Source organism: Porites lutea, chromosome 5 (assembly GCF_958299795.1).
Source record: "Porites lutea chromosome 5, jaPorLute2.1, whole genome shotgun sequence".
Taxonomy (NCBI): Eukaryota; Metazoa; Cnidaria; class Anthozoa; order Scleractinia; family Poritidae; genus Porites; species Porites lutea.
Genome location: NC_133205.1, coordinates 45,251,878 through 45,266,877, shown reverse-complemented (window position 1 = coordinate 45,266,877; position 15,000 = coordinate 45,251,878). Strand labels below are relative to the sequence as shown.

Below are 15,000 nucleotides of genomic sequence, written 5' to 3'. Positions count from 1 at the left end.
AAACCCTCAAAATCTTTGTATTTAACGGAAGAGGCACGAGAGACATTACAGCTGAACATCTTTGCAACAATACTTCCGTATGCTTTTGAACAAGTCAAGAAAGAAAAATTCCTCGCATAATATAGTTCTAGATGTACATGTAATTATTACTATTTTATTGTGTAAATATTTACCCATATTTATTGATTAAGAGAAAACTGTTCGATTTGGTCTGTCCGATTACAAGGAGCTTGTCATGATCAAACAGGCTGAATTGGACAGCTTAACAGCCCATGAAAATCAAGTTGTAAATGTTGCTAGCAAACGAAATTAAACTACCGAGCCCATGATAAGCAATCAAGTGAGCAGGTTACATTGACCCATATCACCCTGAAGGCGGGGCTACTCACCAGTATTATCGACCAAAAGATCCAGCGCTTCATTCTGGCCACGTGATTAGGAAATGTGAACAAAGTGTATCCAGCCTACAGTGAAGAATTCCTATACTCAGTAATATCAGGGTAAATTAAAGCAATTGCTTAAATGAGATACCATGCAGCTCAGGAAAAAAAAACAAAAAAACAAACAAACCTGTACTCCGAGAAAGACAAGAAAAGAAGACGTCAAGGTGCCTAACGCTCCTTCTGGATCATAAGGAACCATGGTTTTGTACGTTTTCTAAGAAAAATTAAAGTTAAATAATAAAACTATGGAAAATCAATAAATCAATTAATAAAAAAAACTAAACTGAGAACTATCACCAAGCAGTTGCAGGTTATGATCTCATGAGCCCGTGCGTGCGTTAAATATATTTTGTAACGTTTTGTTAGTTTCACAAGAGTATGTATATTAGGTTGCATAATACTGCTGAAGTATTTAAGGCGTGTTTGTAAGGAGTCTCAAGGGGCTAGTACACTATTTAAGATTTGTTAAGTTATGCAAGAGCCATTCGAGGCATCTTTTTCAACCCTAGTTTTTTATGCCATGTCGGGTCCTGAAACAGCGAGCGTTCCTCAAGCGTCTTTGGAAACTAACAACACCGGAGACTCTGCTCAACCGAGTGCTCTTTCCTCGGATACGTCCTTATCAAACGCTGAAACTTTGCAGTTATTTTCCCAGCTTTTGGACGTCAAATTTGATCAAAAGTTCGCTGCCTTTAAGCGCGATCTCGAGGACAAAGAAGCTGCCACACAATCGCAGCTTAAGAAGCTGAAAACCGAATCGAAAGCGTCAAATTCCTTTACTTTCAAGGGCAACAAAGTACAGTACGAACTTAACATCTCTTTGCACGACTTAGTGGACGGTGCCATTAAGAACGTCTCAAAAGGGAACCTTTCAGCAGCGATTTCCGAACTTGAATCGGTAAAGACACTTATTACAAAACGAAACAAGCTTATTCGCTTTGCGGATAAGAGTCCTGCGGGCTGGACAGCCGTTGAAGAGTACGAATCAGATGAGTTGGCGGAGGATTCTGAGGATGAAAAGAGGCTTCGTTCAGCAGAAAGACGGGCATTGGCCAAGATCCGCGAGAAGAAGCGTAGGAATTCATCTGTCCGACCTAGCTATACAAGTACCCGTCAGCCATCGAGTGAAGCTTCTTCTGTTCGTTCTTCCAATACTCTTCCTGTTAATCAGCAGCTTTTTCGTGGGCAGTCCTTTCGCGAGCGTCGACCTCAACCTTCGGACAAGTGCTTCAGTTGCGGACAGAGAGGTCATTGGGCAAATTCAACTTCCTGCCCCAGCCGCCTTAGAGGAACCGTTGCAGTCCCTTCAAGTAGCAAGGCCGCAAACTGACGACAAACGCAATGTTGCATTACAGAGATTAGGGAAAGATGAGTATAATTTACTGAATTTGGTTACATGTTTAAATGACTTTGACCCAGTGGAACTTGTCGAGAACTCTGTTGATGCGTCTGATTTATCTAGTGATGTAATAAGTCCCGAATATCAGGAGGGAGTTCCTATCGTTAAAGTTAAAGGTAGTCTTAAGCGCAATATAGCTTTTTGGGAGCATATAGGTGCTTCTCGTTTCATTCGCGATACCATTGTATATGGGTATAAGATCCCCTTTATTTACACTCCACCCGCAGCTAGCTTTGGCAATAATCGATCTGCCATTCAGCATAGTGAATTTGTGGAACAAGCTATTTCTGATCTTCTTATAGCAGGCTCAGTGGTTGAATGTGGGTGTGCCCCTACTGTGGTTAACCCCCTATCCGTTTCCATTCAGGCTAATGGTAAGAAAAGGCTCATATTAGACTTACGTTATCCGAATCAATTTGTTAAGAAATCCAAGATTAAATTCGAGGACGCGAAAACCATGCTTTATTCCTTTATCGATTGTTCTCAGAATTGGCTATTTTCCTTTGATATCAAATCTGGTTATCATCATATTGACATTTTTCCCCCAGACCAAGAGTTTTTAGGCTTTTCCTGGTCTAAGGATGGGGTTATTCGATTTTATAAATTTACTGTTTTGCCATTCGGTATTTCTACCGGGCCGTATATTTTCACAAAAGTTCTGAGGCCCTTAATACGTTATTGGCGTCTCCAGGCAATTAAAATTGTTGTTTATTTGGATGATGGCCTAGGCGTATGTCCTACATTTCCTGACTGTTATTCCCAGTCTATGGCCGTGAAATCAGATTTGTCCCAAGCGGGCTTTGTAGCTAATAGTGTTAAAAGCATATGGGTTCCAGTTCAGTCTCTCAGATGGTTGGGCTATCAATGGGATTTAAAGCTTAATTTGTTATCTATTCCTGTGGAAAAAATCAACAGGCTACTAGCGAGTATTGACATTGTGCTCCTTCAAAGTAGATTACCAGCCAGGCAGTTGGCCTCTGTCACCGGAAGTATTATTTCTAATATGCTTGTTTTTGGCAATGTGTGCAAGCTGATGACCAAAAGCCTACACAGAGCTCTCGATCGCAGGCATGGGTGGGATTCCTGTGTTGAATTAGACCCATGCGCTCGCAAAGAGTTAGAGTTTTGGAAGAATAACGTTTCTAACCTGAATTCTAGGTCGTTTCTCAATACTGTTCGTAAGCCATCTCGCATTGTCTATTCAGATGCCAGTGCTACTGGCTGTGCTGCCTTTATTGCAATTGATGATACGCCTGTCTCGCATATTAACTGGGATTCATTACAGATGAGCCAGAGCTCTACCTGGAGAGAACTTCACTGCGTCAGTTTTGCTCTGAAAAGTTTTGCACACCTTCTCTCAGGCTGCGATGTTAAGTGGTTTACTGACAACCAAGCAGTTCCTTCGATTGTTCATTCTGGTAGTATGAAGGAGCATTTGCATATCTTGGCGCTCGACATATTTCAGACCGCCAAAGATAATAAGGTTGACATTGAGGTTGAGTGGATACCTCGTACTCAGAATGAGAGAGCAGATTATTTGAGTAAGATTGTTGATTATGATGACTGGACAGTCAAAGATTGCTATTTTCATGCTGTTACCTCTGTTTGGGGCCCCTGCTCAGTAGACTGTTTTGCTAGCTACAAAAATCGCAAGGTTCCCAGGTTCTATTCCAAATACTTTAATCCAGATTCCTTGGGTGTCGATTCGCTCGCCTTTAGTTGGGTCGGCGAAACATGTTGGCTTGTGCCACCTATTTCGCTAGTTAAGAAGGTCGTCCTTCATGTCTGTTTGTGTCATTGTCGGGGAATTTTGGTAGTTCCTTATTGGCCGTCAGCCCATTACTGGCCCCTTTTGGTGGAACGCGGGGGTGTTTTCAAGTCATTTGTTGCAGATTGTCTCTACGTTGAGAATGGTAAGGATGTTTTTCTCCATGGGGGGAACAAGAGTTCCCTTTTTGGATCAGAGAATTTTAGTACCCCAGTGCTTTTTCTGTTGCTCGACGGGGCGGTACCGGAATCTGTATAGATTGCTGTGGAGTTGTATGCCGCTTGGCCGCTAGGCCGCTGGGCCGCTGGACCACTAGGCCACTGGGCCAGTTTACGACGAACGCACTAGTTTTTGCCAGTACATGAAGATTGTCCGTTTTTACGCCACTGGCTGTCTGTGTGTGACCCATTTTGGCTGGTTGACTTTTTTCTCTTTGAGGCTTCTTGTTTTCACTTAACTTGCTCAATCGTTTGCTCATAATTATTTTTCTTTCTTATTATGTTTGTGTTTCTACAAGGTAGACGTGCGTTTGCTTTGAAGATTGCTCATCTAAAGGATCCAGAGCTTCGTAAGTTAGCAGCCGATCTTCCCTTGCGTACCATTGAAGCGAAGGCTCCTTCGACGACGGACCGTTACTCAAGAGTTTTTCAGAAATTCAGGGAATGGTCTTCACCTTATAACGAGGTCGTTTGCCTGCCATCGGACGAGATATCAGTTGCTCTTTACTTAGAGTCCCTGATTCAGGGTGGTTACCCTTATTCTTCCCTTGAGTCTGCTTGCTATGGTATTAATTGGGCGCATAATTTGTATGGTTTTCAAAGTCCTTGCGATTCCAAATTGGTTAAGAACGTGCTCGAGGCAGCTAAAAGAGGTCTTGCGAAACCTGTTTCTAAAAAAGAACCCGTTACCCCCGCTATGATTTTAGATATTTGTAATAGGTTTGCCGGTCCTAATGGTAATCTTTCTGATCTTCGTTTAGCAACCATTTGCGTAACCGCGTATACCGCTTTTCTCCGCTATAATGAGTTAGCTAGCCTACGCTGTTGCGATGTTAGTTTTTGCGATTCTTTTGTCAAGATTTACGTTTACAAAAGTAAAACGGATGTTTATAGGGATGGTGCCTACGTCTTGTTGGCAAAAACAGGGTACGTTTCTTGCCCCTTCAATCTGCTTCGCAGATATGTTTCGGCTGCTAATTTAGATTTGTCGTCTTCGTTATCCTTTTTTCGCTCTTTGTATTTTCATAAGGCAACCTCTACTTATAGTTTGCGTAGTACGGGTATGAGTTACTCTAGAACGAGAGAAATAGTTTTACAAGCGTTTGTTGAATTAGGTTATCCGAAGAATTTATTTGGTTTACATAGTTTAAGGGCGGGAGGTGCTTCCGCGGCCGCTAACGCAGGCGTTAGCGATCGGCTTTTTAAGCGTCATGGAAGGTGGAAAACGGATCAAGCTAAAGACGGTTATATTAAGGACAAACTAGATTCTCTTCTCTCAGTGTCTAAAAGTTTACATATTTAGTTTGCCATTTCTCTTTCTTTATTTTCGAACGCGGGCATCAATAAACGAGATGCCCGCTCCTATTCTGTGTTTTGTGATTATTTAGATTAGTTACAAAATATTTTATAATCGTTTCAGTGTGATTAGAATATAAATATATTTTGTAACGTTTTGTTAGTTTCACAAGAGTATGTATATTAGGTTGCATAATACTGCTGAAGTATTTAAGGCGTGTTTGTAAGGAGTCTCAAGGGGCTAGTACACTATTTAAGATTTGTTAAGTTATGCAAGAGCCATTCGAGGCATCTTTTTCAACCCTAGTTTTTTATTTTATTTACGGTTGTAATTTTCTCTGAGTTTGTAAAACTAATCATGAAATGCTGTTTTTGTAACGTTTTGCGCTCGCTTGATCAATAAACGAGATGCCCGCTCCTATTCTGTGTTTTGTGATTATTTAGATTAGTTACAAAATATTTTATAATCGTTTCAGTGTGATTAGAATATAAACGTTTATTCCTTTCGTCTAGAGAACAAGTGCACAGATACTATATTTTCGTAAACCCCAAGGGAGAGTAACTACAAAAACGAATAAACATCGTTCTCGCGACTGAAGACTGAAAACGCAACACGAAACAAGGTTTCCTTGCGTTCAGTGCATTTAAATAGACAGCTTAAGCAACGACGACGGCGACGGCAACGAGAACGGCAAAAAAGCAAACAGACGAGATTAGCAAAACAACAACTTAGCACGTGCATCATGTTTTTTTGTACAGTTCTTTGCCGTCGTTGCACGAATACGACGTGAAACGTCCTAGTTACACGTTTTACGGAGGACGTGAACACAAGACGACGATTTTCTTTTCCTGAACTTAGATACCATAAAACAGATTCTATGAAATTCAACAAGAGTAATAAAGTTTAAAAGCAGCACAAATTCGCTTCCAAGCGACGCCTTCCGTTGCCGTCGTGTTTGCTTAAGCTTCCTAATACTGAGGTACCTTATGATCCTACAACGGCGACGTCCATGAAAAAGTCGCTGAAAAATAGACTTGGCATCCATTCAAACCATTTGGCGATTATCCCGAGTCGGCCTGTTACTGGCTTTAAAGAAGGGAATTTAGGTTGGAGCTCACGAGAAGGGACCGCGCATGAGCTTAGACCGCAGAGATGGTTTAATTTATCGCCTTGCGTTCCCGTTGTCAAGTCGCCTCACGTCATAGTTGGGAAGGGACGATGAGAAAATGTCCAAAAATGCGTGATGGTCGTACAGAGTTGATGTTTTGCTCATTAAACCTACTGTTTTCTTGAAGTCCCCGTTGCTGTCACCGTCGTAGCTTCGTAAGGTCCCTAATATTACCTTGGTTGAAGGACGACTTAAATTGAATACATACCATGCAGGTCGGATTCTGGTAAATGTGTTTTGAACCAAACAAATATCTGTCAATGGAGCCAGCTATTCCTCCTGTACAGTTTTCGTACGCTTCAATATCAGCGAGGCCTCCAGGGCCAATGTACCCACTACAAGAAACGAAGCAAATTTAACATTATATAAATGACAAACAAGGATGCAACGAAGCCAACCCTTGGGTAATTACCTTGCCAGCAGTGGTTTCTCCAGGCCCACGGACGCTACGCTACGAAGGGAGAAAAACCACTGCGAGCAACCGTTTGCGTTTCCATGGGCGTCCACATGACACCTACATCACAACGTCAAATGACATCTTTTCCTGTTGTTTCGTAGAAACTTTAAGATCCAACGACGCAGCGGCAACAAGAACTTCAAAAAAGCGTAAGTAAATGCGCGAGAGCCTTAACCTGTTTCCAAACAGGTTTTACCTGTTAAAAGTTAATATATTCGTCAATGGCGCTGGACAGCGGCTCGATCAAAGAAGCAACGGTCGCTCGCATGGTATAGGATAACTAGCAGACCATCTCATCTCTACCTGTTTAGGACCAGAGTCAACAATAACTTTATTACCAATTGGTTTCGTCTTGATTTTGTTACCAGTATCCTAAAGATTGAAGCAGGGGATGGGGTTATTCAGTCAGTCAAGCCCAAAAATACAATAAAATGAATGAAGGTGTAAGTTTGTAAAGAAACAGCCCCTTCTAAATTTTTGTATAAGATTCTTTATACACTTCAAATCCAATTACTAGAAAAACATCCCATTTAATAGGCCTTATTAACTGGACGATTTTGTCGCTCCAATGTAGATCTTACGGCGAACTGAAACACCTTTGAATTGATTAGTTTCGTATAAAGTAATTTATGGGGCAATACAAAAGCAACGATTATCATACAAGCCATTTTAAGGTGTAATGATGTATACTTACCGTGGACAGCCAGACGGTTTAATTGCAAATGTAATCACGAGGTAAATAACAAGTATACCCAGCATGACTAACCACTGAGCCCACAATGCAATCACATCTCTGATGGGGTTCCACCACGCTGACGGCACAGGCTATTGACGGTACAAAACTCTACGTTAATGCTTATTTATTTCCTCCACGCTTCTTTTGGTTGCCATCTTTTTAAATTTTGAAACCGAACGAAGAAGAGAAAAGAATAGTTACCACGTTGCTGACATTTAAATTATCTCCTCAAATTTTTTTTTCAATTCAATTTTAATCCTTTTTTTCTAGCTATGTCATTAGATTAATTTATTTGTTTTTGTCAGGTTGCAGGTTGTATCTACTGAAAACTATACAGAAAAAGATTGTGACGGGGTAGCCTGCGGCTTACATGGGGCCCAGGCCACGCCTGGAAAGTAGATTAGAGGAAAGACACGATTTTACAAAACCGGCTAAAGAATAAACTAACTTCGCTTGCTTTCGGTATCGCGTTGAAACAGTCATAGGAATTAAAGAAATAGTCTAGTCTTTCAGGTCAACCGTTTCTTCCACCGTCAAGGAAAAGGGAAATATTCGGACCCGATATTCGATTCTAAAACAGGAAAATTTCGCTGTTAACTATACAGTAATCTATACATTCGACTACACTTGCTGCATGTATTTACCAAGACAGCGTCTGCGCCAGGGTTAATGATTAACTGCAACATAGAAATGATAAAATAACAGGCTGCGAATCTCTGAAGGACTCCTGGTACCCTGTAGTATTCCAAGTCTGCCGCTGGAAAAATAGATTAAAAGAAAAAGTCAGAGCAGCTGTGTAGTGCGCTATTTTTTTTCGCAATTTACCCGATATATTCTTGGTGAGCGTAAGTAGAACAATCAAACTGACAAAAGGTTTTCTTAAAAGTTCTTGAAACGGGTGCGGAAGGAGCAATTGGGTATGCGTGGGATATCTGAGGCCTAGGCCAAACGAGAACAAACCAAACTCTAAATTGGGACCCAACAGATTTCGAACTTGGGACGTGTCGATCCAATCAACTGAATAAGACCAAAAATAAATTTTAGCAGGCCAGTAATAAATTTTCTCCGAGTGAGGCTAAATATACATTATCCCATAAATTTTAATTTATGTTGGTTAAGTTCGTCACATGGGAAGATCGACTGTTTGTCCAACTCTGCACCTCTGCGATACCGGTGCCGCACTCTAACCAATTTAACTAGGAAACTGTTTCATTCAAATTTTGGATTATTCTCGTGGATATGCACGTATAATTTATGAAAAGACAAAGGGGCAAATTCCCCCGAGGGTGGAGTCCTTCACTGGAAAAAAACAACAACATACAAACCAAAAGGTCTATTGCTCAGCTAGAAGATTGATTCAATAACGGAGCAAATCCCATAACACAACTATGATGGAAAATAACCAAGACGTAGGCTGAAATAAATGGCGTTGCTGACTTACAATTGCTCACTAAGAGACCCAGTCCAAACAGTATTAAGCTGCGGCGAATAATCTTGAGGAATATTCTCATCGGTCTCACTTGACGTTGTCTTAGTGATCGAAAAGAAATCACTATTGAAACACCCATAATCCACATGAACCTAGAAAATCAGTAACATCCATGAATCAGACCAACTGAGGACAAACTAGTTTAATTGTCCAGTGATTAAATGTTAGATCTTATTCTTAATAGATGTACTTTTATGGACCTCCAAATGAAGCTTGTTGTTGTTGTTAATTGATCTTTTTCAGTCCATTTAGCCAGCTCGAAAATTCAGGCCTTGTCTGTGACACCCGTCTAGTAAGATTTGTTTAGACAGGCGGGTAAATCCTTAGTATGTAGTAAATCTCATCACGTAGTCGGCTCTTGAGGTAGTTTATCGGTCTTAAGGACAGTCAAGTATGTGTTCACACTAGTGCATACAGCTGATGATTAAGTGCGTATGAAAATATTTCTATTGTATATGCGCAATATAAGTTTTTTTTTATGTTTATGATTGTCTCCAACCAGGAGACGCAATGTGCATAGTTGTCTCCTTGCAATACTGGAATACTCAATCGCATGAACATGAATGCCTCGCTCAAACCAGCTTAAAATGAGGCACTCAACTTGCACAGTGCTAGGTGTACAAGAAGTTTTTAGTGAACCAGTCATACCAGGGAAAAACAAGGTCTGCTACTGTAAGTCCTGTCAGAAAACAAAAAAAAAACATTGTCAGTGTATATGTGAGGGAAAATATGGAGATCGATTGTTCGGTAAAAAAAGAAAACCCTCACCGTTCCATCTGGCATGCTTGAAAAAGTAATATCCACCACCACCATAATTCACAAATATCATTATTGTCAAAGCAATTCTACAAACAAGAAATAAAACATGGTAATTTGTATCAGTATTATCACTCTTAGTATTATCGTTATCACTATGAGACCGATACAAACTCAAAAACAGGAGATTCTTGGCGCTATATAACCTTCTTGAGTCGATTATTTAACATATTATTCGCTAACTGTCCTAACTGGTACACAATTTACGCCAATTAAGACAGTGAGTAGAGAACCGTAGATTTTACTGCTCCCAGAAAATTGTAAACTTTATCTAACGCTCATCTGGTGGCGTGTTAAGGGCACAGCATCTCAAAACGGTGCAATCCGTCACATTAACCGAAACATATATTCAATTAAAGCTACTTCCAAGTCTTGTTTACAGTTATTCATAGCAGTGTCCTTATTTCTTATAAGAAAGAGCAAAAGTGATCGAGCCATACGAAGAAACATGCCATTTATGGACCCGGTCTGAGATTTGTTTCAGTTTTACATGAGAACGGTACAGTCTCAGACCGGTAAGAAAGTATATAACTCGTGTCGGGTCAGCCACCGACACGAAGTCAGGGCGGTCTGAGTTCATTTTTAGGCCGGTCCCATGCAAACGCATGAAAAGAAATGTATGGAGACCGATATGAACTCATACCGGTCTGAGTTCGTCCCGGTCTCACGTTATTATCCCTTACTCACCCACGAAATGTATCCAGTGACTTGAGTCTCTGCTTTTTAGGCTGTTCTGGCTATAAAATAATCAAAAATTATTGAATGAGGCTAAGCATGATGTAAAGAATTATGCGGATCGAGGAAAGTAATGTGGATAACAACCTCAGAGAATTGCATAATTCTTCATATTATACGAAAGGCGAATTCAATAATTGTTTTATTACTCATTTAAAACATTTTAAAGTTCTTAACACCCTGTTCCTTCAAAACCATTCGTCTGTTTATTTGGCATAGTCTCAAAAAGTAGATGCCATTCATCAAGCAGCATTTTTTGTAAGTTCTTGCCTTTGTTCGGCTCAGTTGTAGTCAGTAATTCGGCTTTTCCCTTTTCGGATAATCCTGGACGTTTCCGCAAGAATATATCATCGAATGGATTGTAAAAAGTCTGAATTAGCCGGGGGATTTGAGCCAATCAGACACGGCGAAATATTTGAATAAATAATAAGAGAAAAAAATCTAAAAATGCTTAGCCTAGTTAAATATGATCTAGTTCAGTTACGTGTAGTTAAAAGACTACTACAAATAAATGGTAACAAAGGAACTCGTGTAGACTTAATTATCATTGTATAACTGTATCAGACAAAACCGAGGTGAATTCCCGGCATACTCATGCTCAATAACAAATGCCCATGTCCAAAAAGCCTCAACGATGTTTAAAATGTTCAGTTTTTCAATCTCCAGACTACCTTGAGCAATCAAACACAACTGAAACTTCAATTGCCTGATGTTCCTTCTATATGTACTTCCAAATCAGAAGTCTTAAATTGAAGTAAACCTGAATACTAACTGTCTGATTAAAATACAATTAAAAAAAAAGAAAAAAAAAAACTTGCCATAGCCCTACTCACCTGCATCTCTTCTCGATCACGAGGAGCGCGACCATCGACAGAACCACTGAAATTTGGGCTGCCAAGATCCTGAAAAAAAATCATAAAGAACAATTATTGAATGAGGCTGAGTAGGACGTGAAGAATTATTATGCAGATCGCGGAAGATGTTACCCACTGAGGTAGTGAAGGCCGAGGCGAGGTGGATCATGTTCAGCCTGGATAATCCAATCCTCTGTGATCTGCATAATTCTTCACATCACACGAAAGCGGAATTCATTAATTATTTTTTCATTCATTCAAAAATATTTTTAAGTTCTTAACAAGCTCACCTTCTTGTAGACGTTCATTAACACTTTGGCCTATATCCGCACGGTCCATTAATACGTTTTTATGCGTACTTGCATTTCTTCCGTTGGGTTAATTTTAGTCAAAATTTCAGCTATTTTCATCTTTGGATAGCCGTAAATGCCATTTCTTTTTTTGCGCACTCGGGAATAAACAGCTAGTCTGCCACGCCTGGAAACGAGCTTGATCAATGTTATATATTACAATAATAATTATTTATACCATCGAATCGATGGTATATTGCTCGCATCTCCCAAATACGGAATGGGCCAGTTAGTATGAAGAATTAGCCGGGGGATCAGAGACGGAGAAATATTTTGAATGAATAACAACTACAGCTATGTAAAAGGAACACAACAACAATGACACTGACAACAACAACAACAGCTGCAATAACTTTCTTCACCCCTCTCATCATTCTTCATTTCTCAGCCATAATAATTATCATTATCATTACTATTGTTGTTATTACTTTTATTATTGTTTTTATTATTATTATTATTATTATTATTATTACATAAGGTATTAAGTTTAACAGCTCTTGACATCCTTACTTACAGCATTTATAAGACTTTCTGTGTCCTGAAATAGTCTCCAGTTAATGAAGAGATTGTATTTCCTAAAGCAAAAAAACAAACAAACAAACGAACAACAACATAAAAAACAAAACAAAACAAAACAAAAAAGACAAATAAATGAGAGCGGGTACACAAAGGGAAAATATCACTTAAAAGTACAGTTATGTAAATATAATTGGTACCAGGCAAAAGTTACTCAGTTAAACATGTTAAAGCTACATTAATATATTGTAATTAAGGTGATCTGAGTGACATATTAAAAGTAAATGACAGTGTTACAGCTGTATTGTATGTAAAGGGCATATATGTACAGCTTTGGCAATAAGGATACCATAAAATAAGTTACTAACTGAGAAAAAAAAATACTACTACACATAACTTCCTTCAGGATCATTGCAGCCATACTGAAGTTCAATCACATGTAGATTTTCTCAGCTAAGATTGTGCTTTACTCAGAATTTAAATTTTACAACTTACAACTAATAAATACATGTATGAGTAACATGCAGGTTTTTTTTTTGATGATATTATATCATCAAATATCATCATATAACCCTCACCTGAAAATACAAAACGATACTGTCCAAACAATGGCAACTCCAAAAATAACAAGGAAAGCATACAGTAAGGCTAAACATTGAAAAAGCAGAAATTGGTTAATTGACATTTAAGCAACTAGGTCATGGGAAATGTGATGGGGAATTTTTTTGAGCCTGATATGACACAGAACGCTTTGAAGAAAAAATCCAAGTCATCCCAAAAGGAGTCAAACCAGTTTGACCAGCTTCTGGTTATTAACCCTGCAAATGCTCTACCATCAAGCTAAGTTCCGTGGGAGCTACATGTACAAGCTATTTACAGTGTATATCCCCTTTATGTTGACTTGATGCCACTTTGATTGTTTATGTTCACTATGTGGCTACAATAGTACGTGCGCTATGATTGGCTGCTAAGCTGGCATTATTTCTTGTAATGACTGGGCATTACCACCCAGGTGTCCAAGACATGTGCAATATGTGTTTAACTTGATAGTGGACATCCTTATAGACATTCATGTTATGGTCAATTCACAGCTGTCAAAAAGGGTATGTGCTGACTAGTGTTACATGACTGTATCACAGGTTCAAGTGCATAACTCATTCAGGTTGAAAGTTATCTGCTGACCAGTTATTGGTTTTAATTGATCGCAAGCTTACAGATGTAGGTCCATAATGAAGAGGCCATATAATAAATAAATTATTGACCTTAATTGTCCATTCAGTCATTACAGGGAAATCTCAGACCTCGGTATTGACCTCGCTATTGCTTGGCCTGAGATATCCCTAAAATATTACTTCACTCTCGGTTAATACATATGTAAGTGGTATAAATCACTAGGACCAGTGAAAAGAAGACAGCAATCACTGCAAAACCACATTAAATTCAGCCTAGTGACTAGATATAAATTTTCCAGTTATATGTGAATAATATTTATCAATATTATAAAACAATTGAAAAAAGTGTACTTGTGAAGTCAGAACACCACCACAGCCTGCATGATCTACATGTACACCGTATTAATTTTGCAATCACGTTAGCTACAAAGTTTTGGATTAAGAGACGCTTATATAAAGTGTAGACGGTAACAAGAAGGTGAATCTTTGTGCCTTCAAATGGTGACTCTCCGGTAAATAAATCACCATGTAGTACATGTTACTGGGTTAAATAATAACTAAATAGTTTGAAAACTATGATGCACTCCTTTCACTTATGGCTACCATTACAGTGGATTATAATTATAAGCTCTTGTAAGCTGACATGTCCAGGAAGTGAAAAAAGGTGTCCATAGAGCTGGACACTTTCATTTGTATGAGAATGGTTCTTAAATGTGGCCACTAAAGAATGCTTTTGGGAAGATCTGCTTATACCGAAATGTGAAAATACAGAGTTTGCATGAGAGTTGAAATGAATTTTTGTCAAACACAACATATTATTCGAACTAAGAAGAAAAAAAAGCTCCTTGAGCACACCCAGATGTATTTACTCACGTAAGAAAGGATTATCTGGTTTCTTGTCTGTAATAAAAACACAGTTTGTGTTTCTGCCTACAGAATGGATCTTGTATGTGTATGTACCATGCTCTCCAAATTTGTGAGGTTTAGGGCTGCAATATGTAACAAAAGAATGACCAGTTTTAAAGAGAGACACAGAGAATAATACAATTTCCTAATTATGGATTTGATAAAGTGCAGTTTAGACTGATCTTCTACCCGCGGGACAACAGTCTAGTACAATAAAAGTTATGTAAACAGTGTTCAATCTAGGCCACATTTTGGCATCATTGACATGGAATATTTTCTTTTTCTTTTTCTAAACTTAGATACGTGTTCATGATCAGATTCAACTCAGAAAAAATTCGCCAACATTGACAATTAAAAATTAAATGCAATTAAATAAGATCGATGAAGTTTGAAGCAGTGCGAATCCACTGTTTAACTGATGTTTTTATTTGTTGTCATAGAAAAATTTTGCTACCATGGGAACATGATGCAAAGACTTCTCCTCTCTATTAAGACGTGTCTTAAAATAATACAGTACAGAACTTCTTTATCCTACACTGTATTCAGACTGGGGACTGGGGGGAGCTTTTCAGGCCCACCACAAATTTAAGCTGCACCCCCCCTCCATGACGATGTTCCCAGAAAGCCCAAAAAACCATCTGAGAGTAAGGTTAATACAACAGATTGTCAACTTTCG

At 39.0% G+C, this 15,000-nt stretch overlaps 1 protein-coding gene across 1 annotated transcript in view; it reads right to left on the bottom strand.

Moving 5' to 3' along the window:
- Positions 1 to 15,000, bottom strand: part of LOC140938742 (heparan-alpha-glucosaminide N-acetyltransferase-like) — a 26,938-nt gene that overhangs the window by 4,679 nt on the left and 7,259 nt on the right. The window contains exons 4-16 of the mRNA XM_073388267.1: positions 14,292 to 14,407; positions 12,825 to 12,894; positions 12,245 to 12,305; positions 11,360 to 11,428; positions 10,479 to 10,528; positions 9,744 to 9,820; positions 9,624 to 9,654; positions 8,928 to 9,067; positions 8,131 to 8,243; positions 7,445 to 7,575; positions 6,502 to 6,628; positions 571 to 657; positions 390 to 464 (exon numbers count right to left, since the gene is read on the bottom strand). Coding sequence (XP_073244368.1) covers positions 390 to 464; positions 571 to 657; positions 6,502 to 6,628; positions 7,445 to 7,575; positions 8,131 to 8,243; positions 8,928 to 9,067; positions 9,624 to 9,654; positions 9,744 to 9,820; positions 10,479 to 10,528; positions 11,360 to 11,428; positions 12,245 to 12,305; positions 12,825 to 12,894; positions 14,292 to 14,407 — 1,147 coding nt within the window. The remainder of the gene's footprint in view (positions 1 to 389; positions 465 to 570; positions 658 to 6,501; positions 6,629 to 7,444; positions 7,576 to 8,130; positions 8,244 to 8,927; positions 9,068 to 9,623; positions 9,655 to 9,743; positions 9,821 to 10,478; positions 10,529 to 11,359; positions 11,429 to 12,244; positions 12,306 to 12,824; positions 12,895 to 14,291; positions 14,408 to 15,000) is intronic.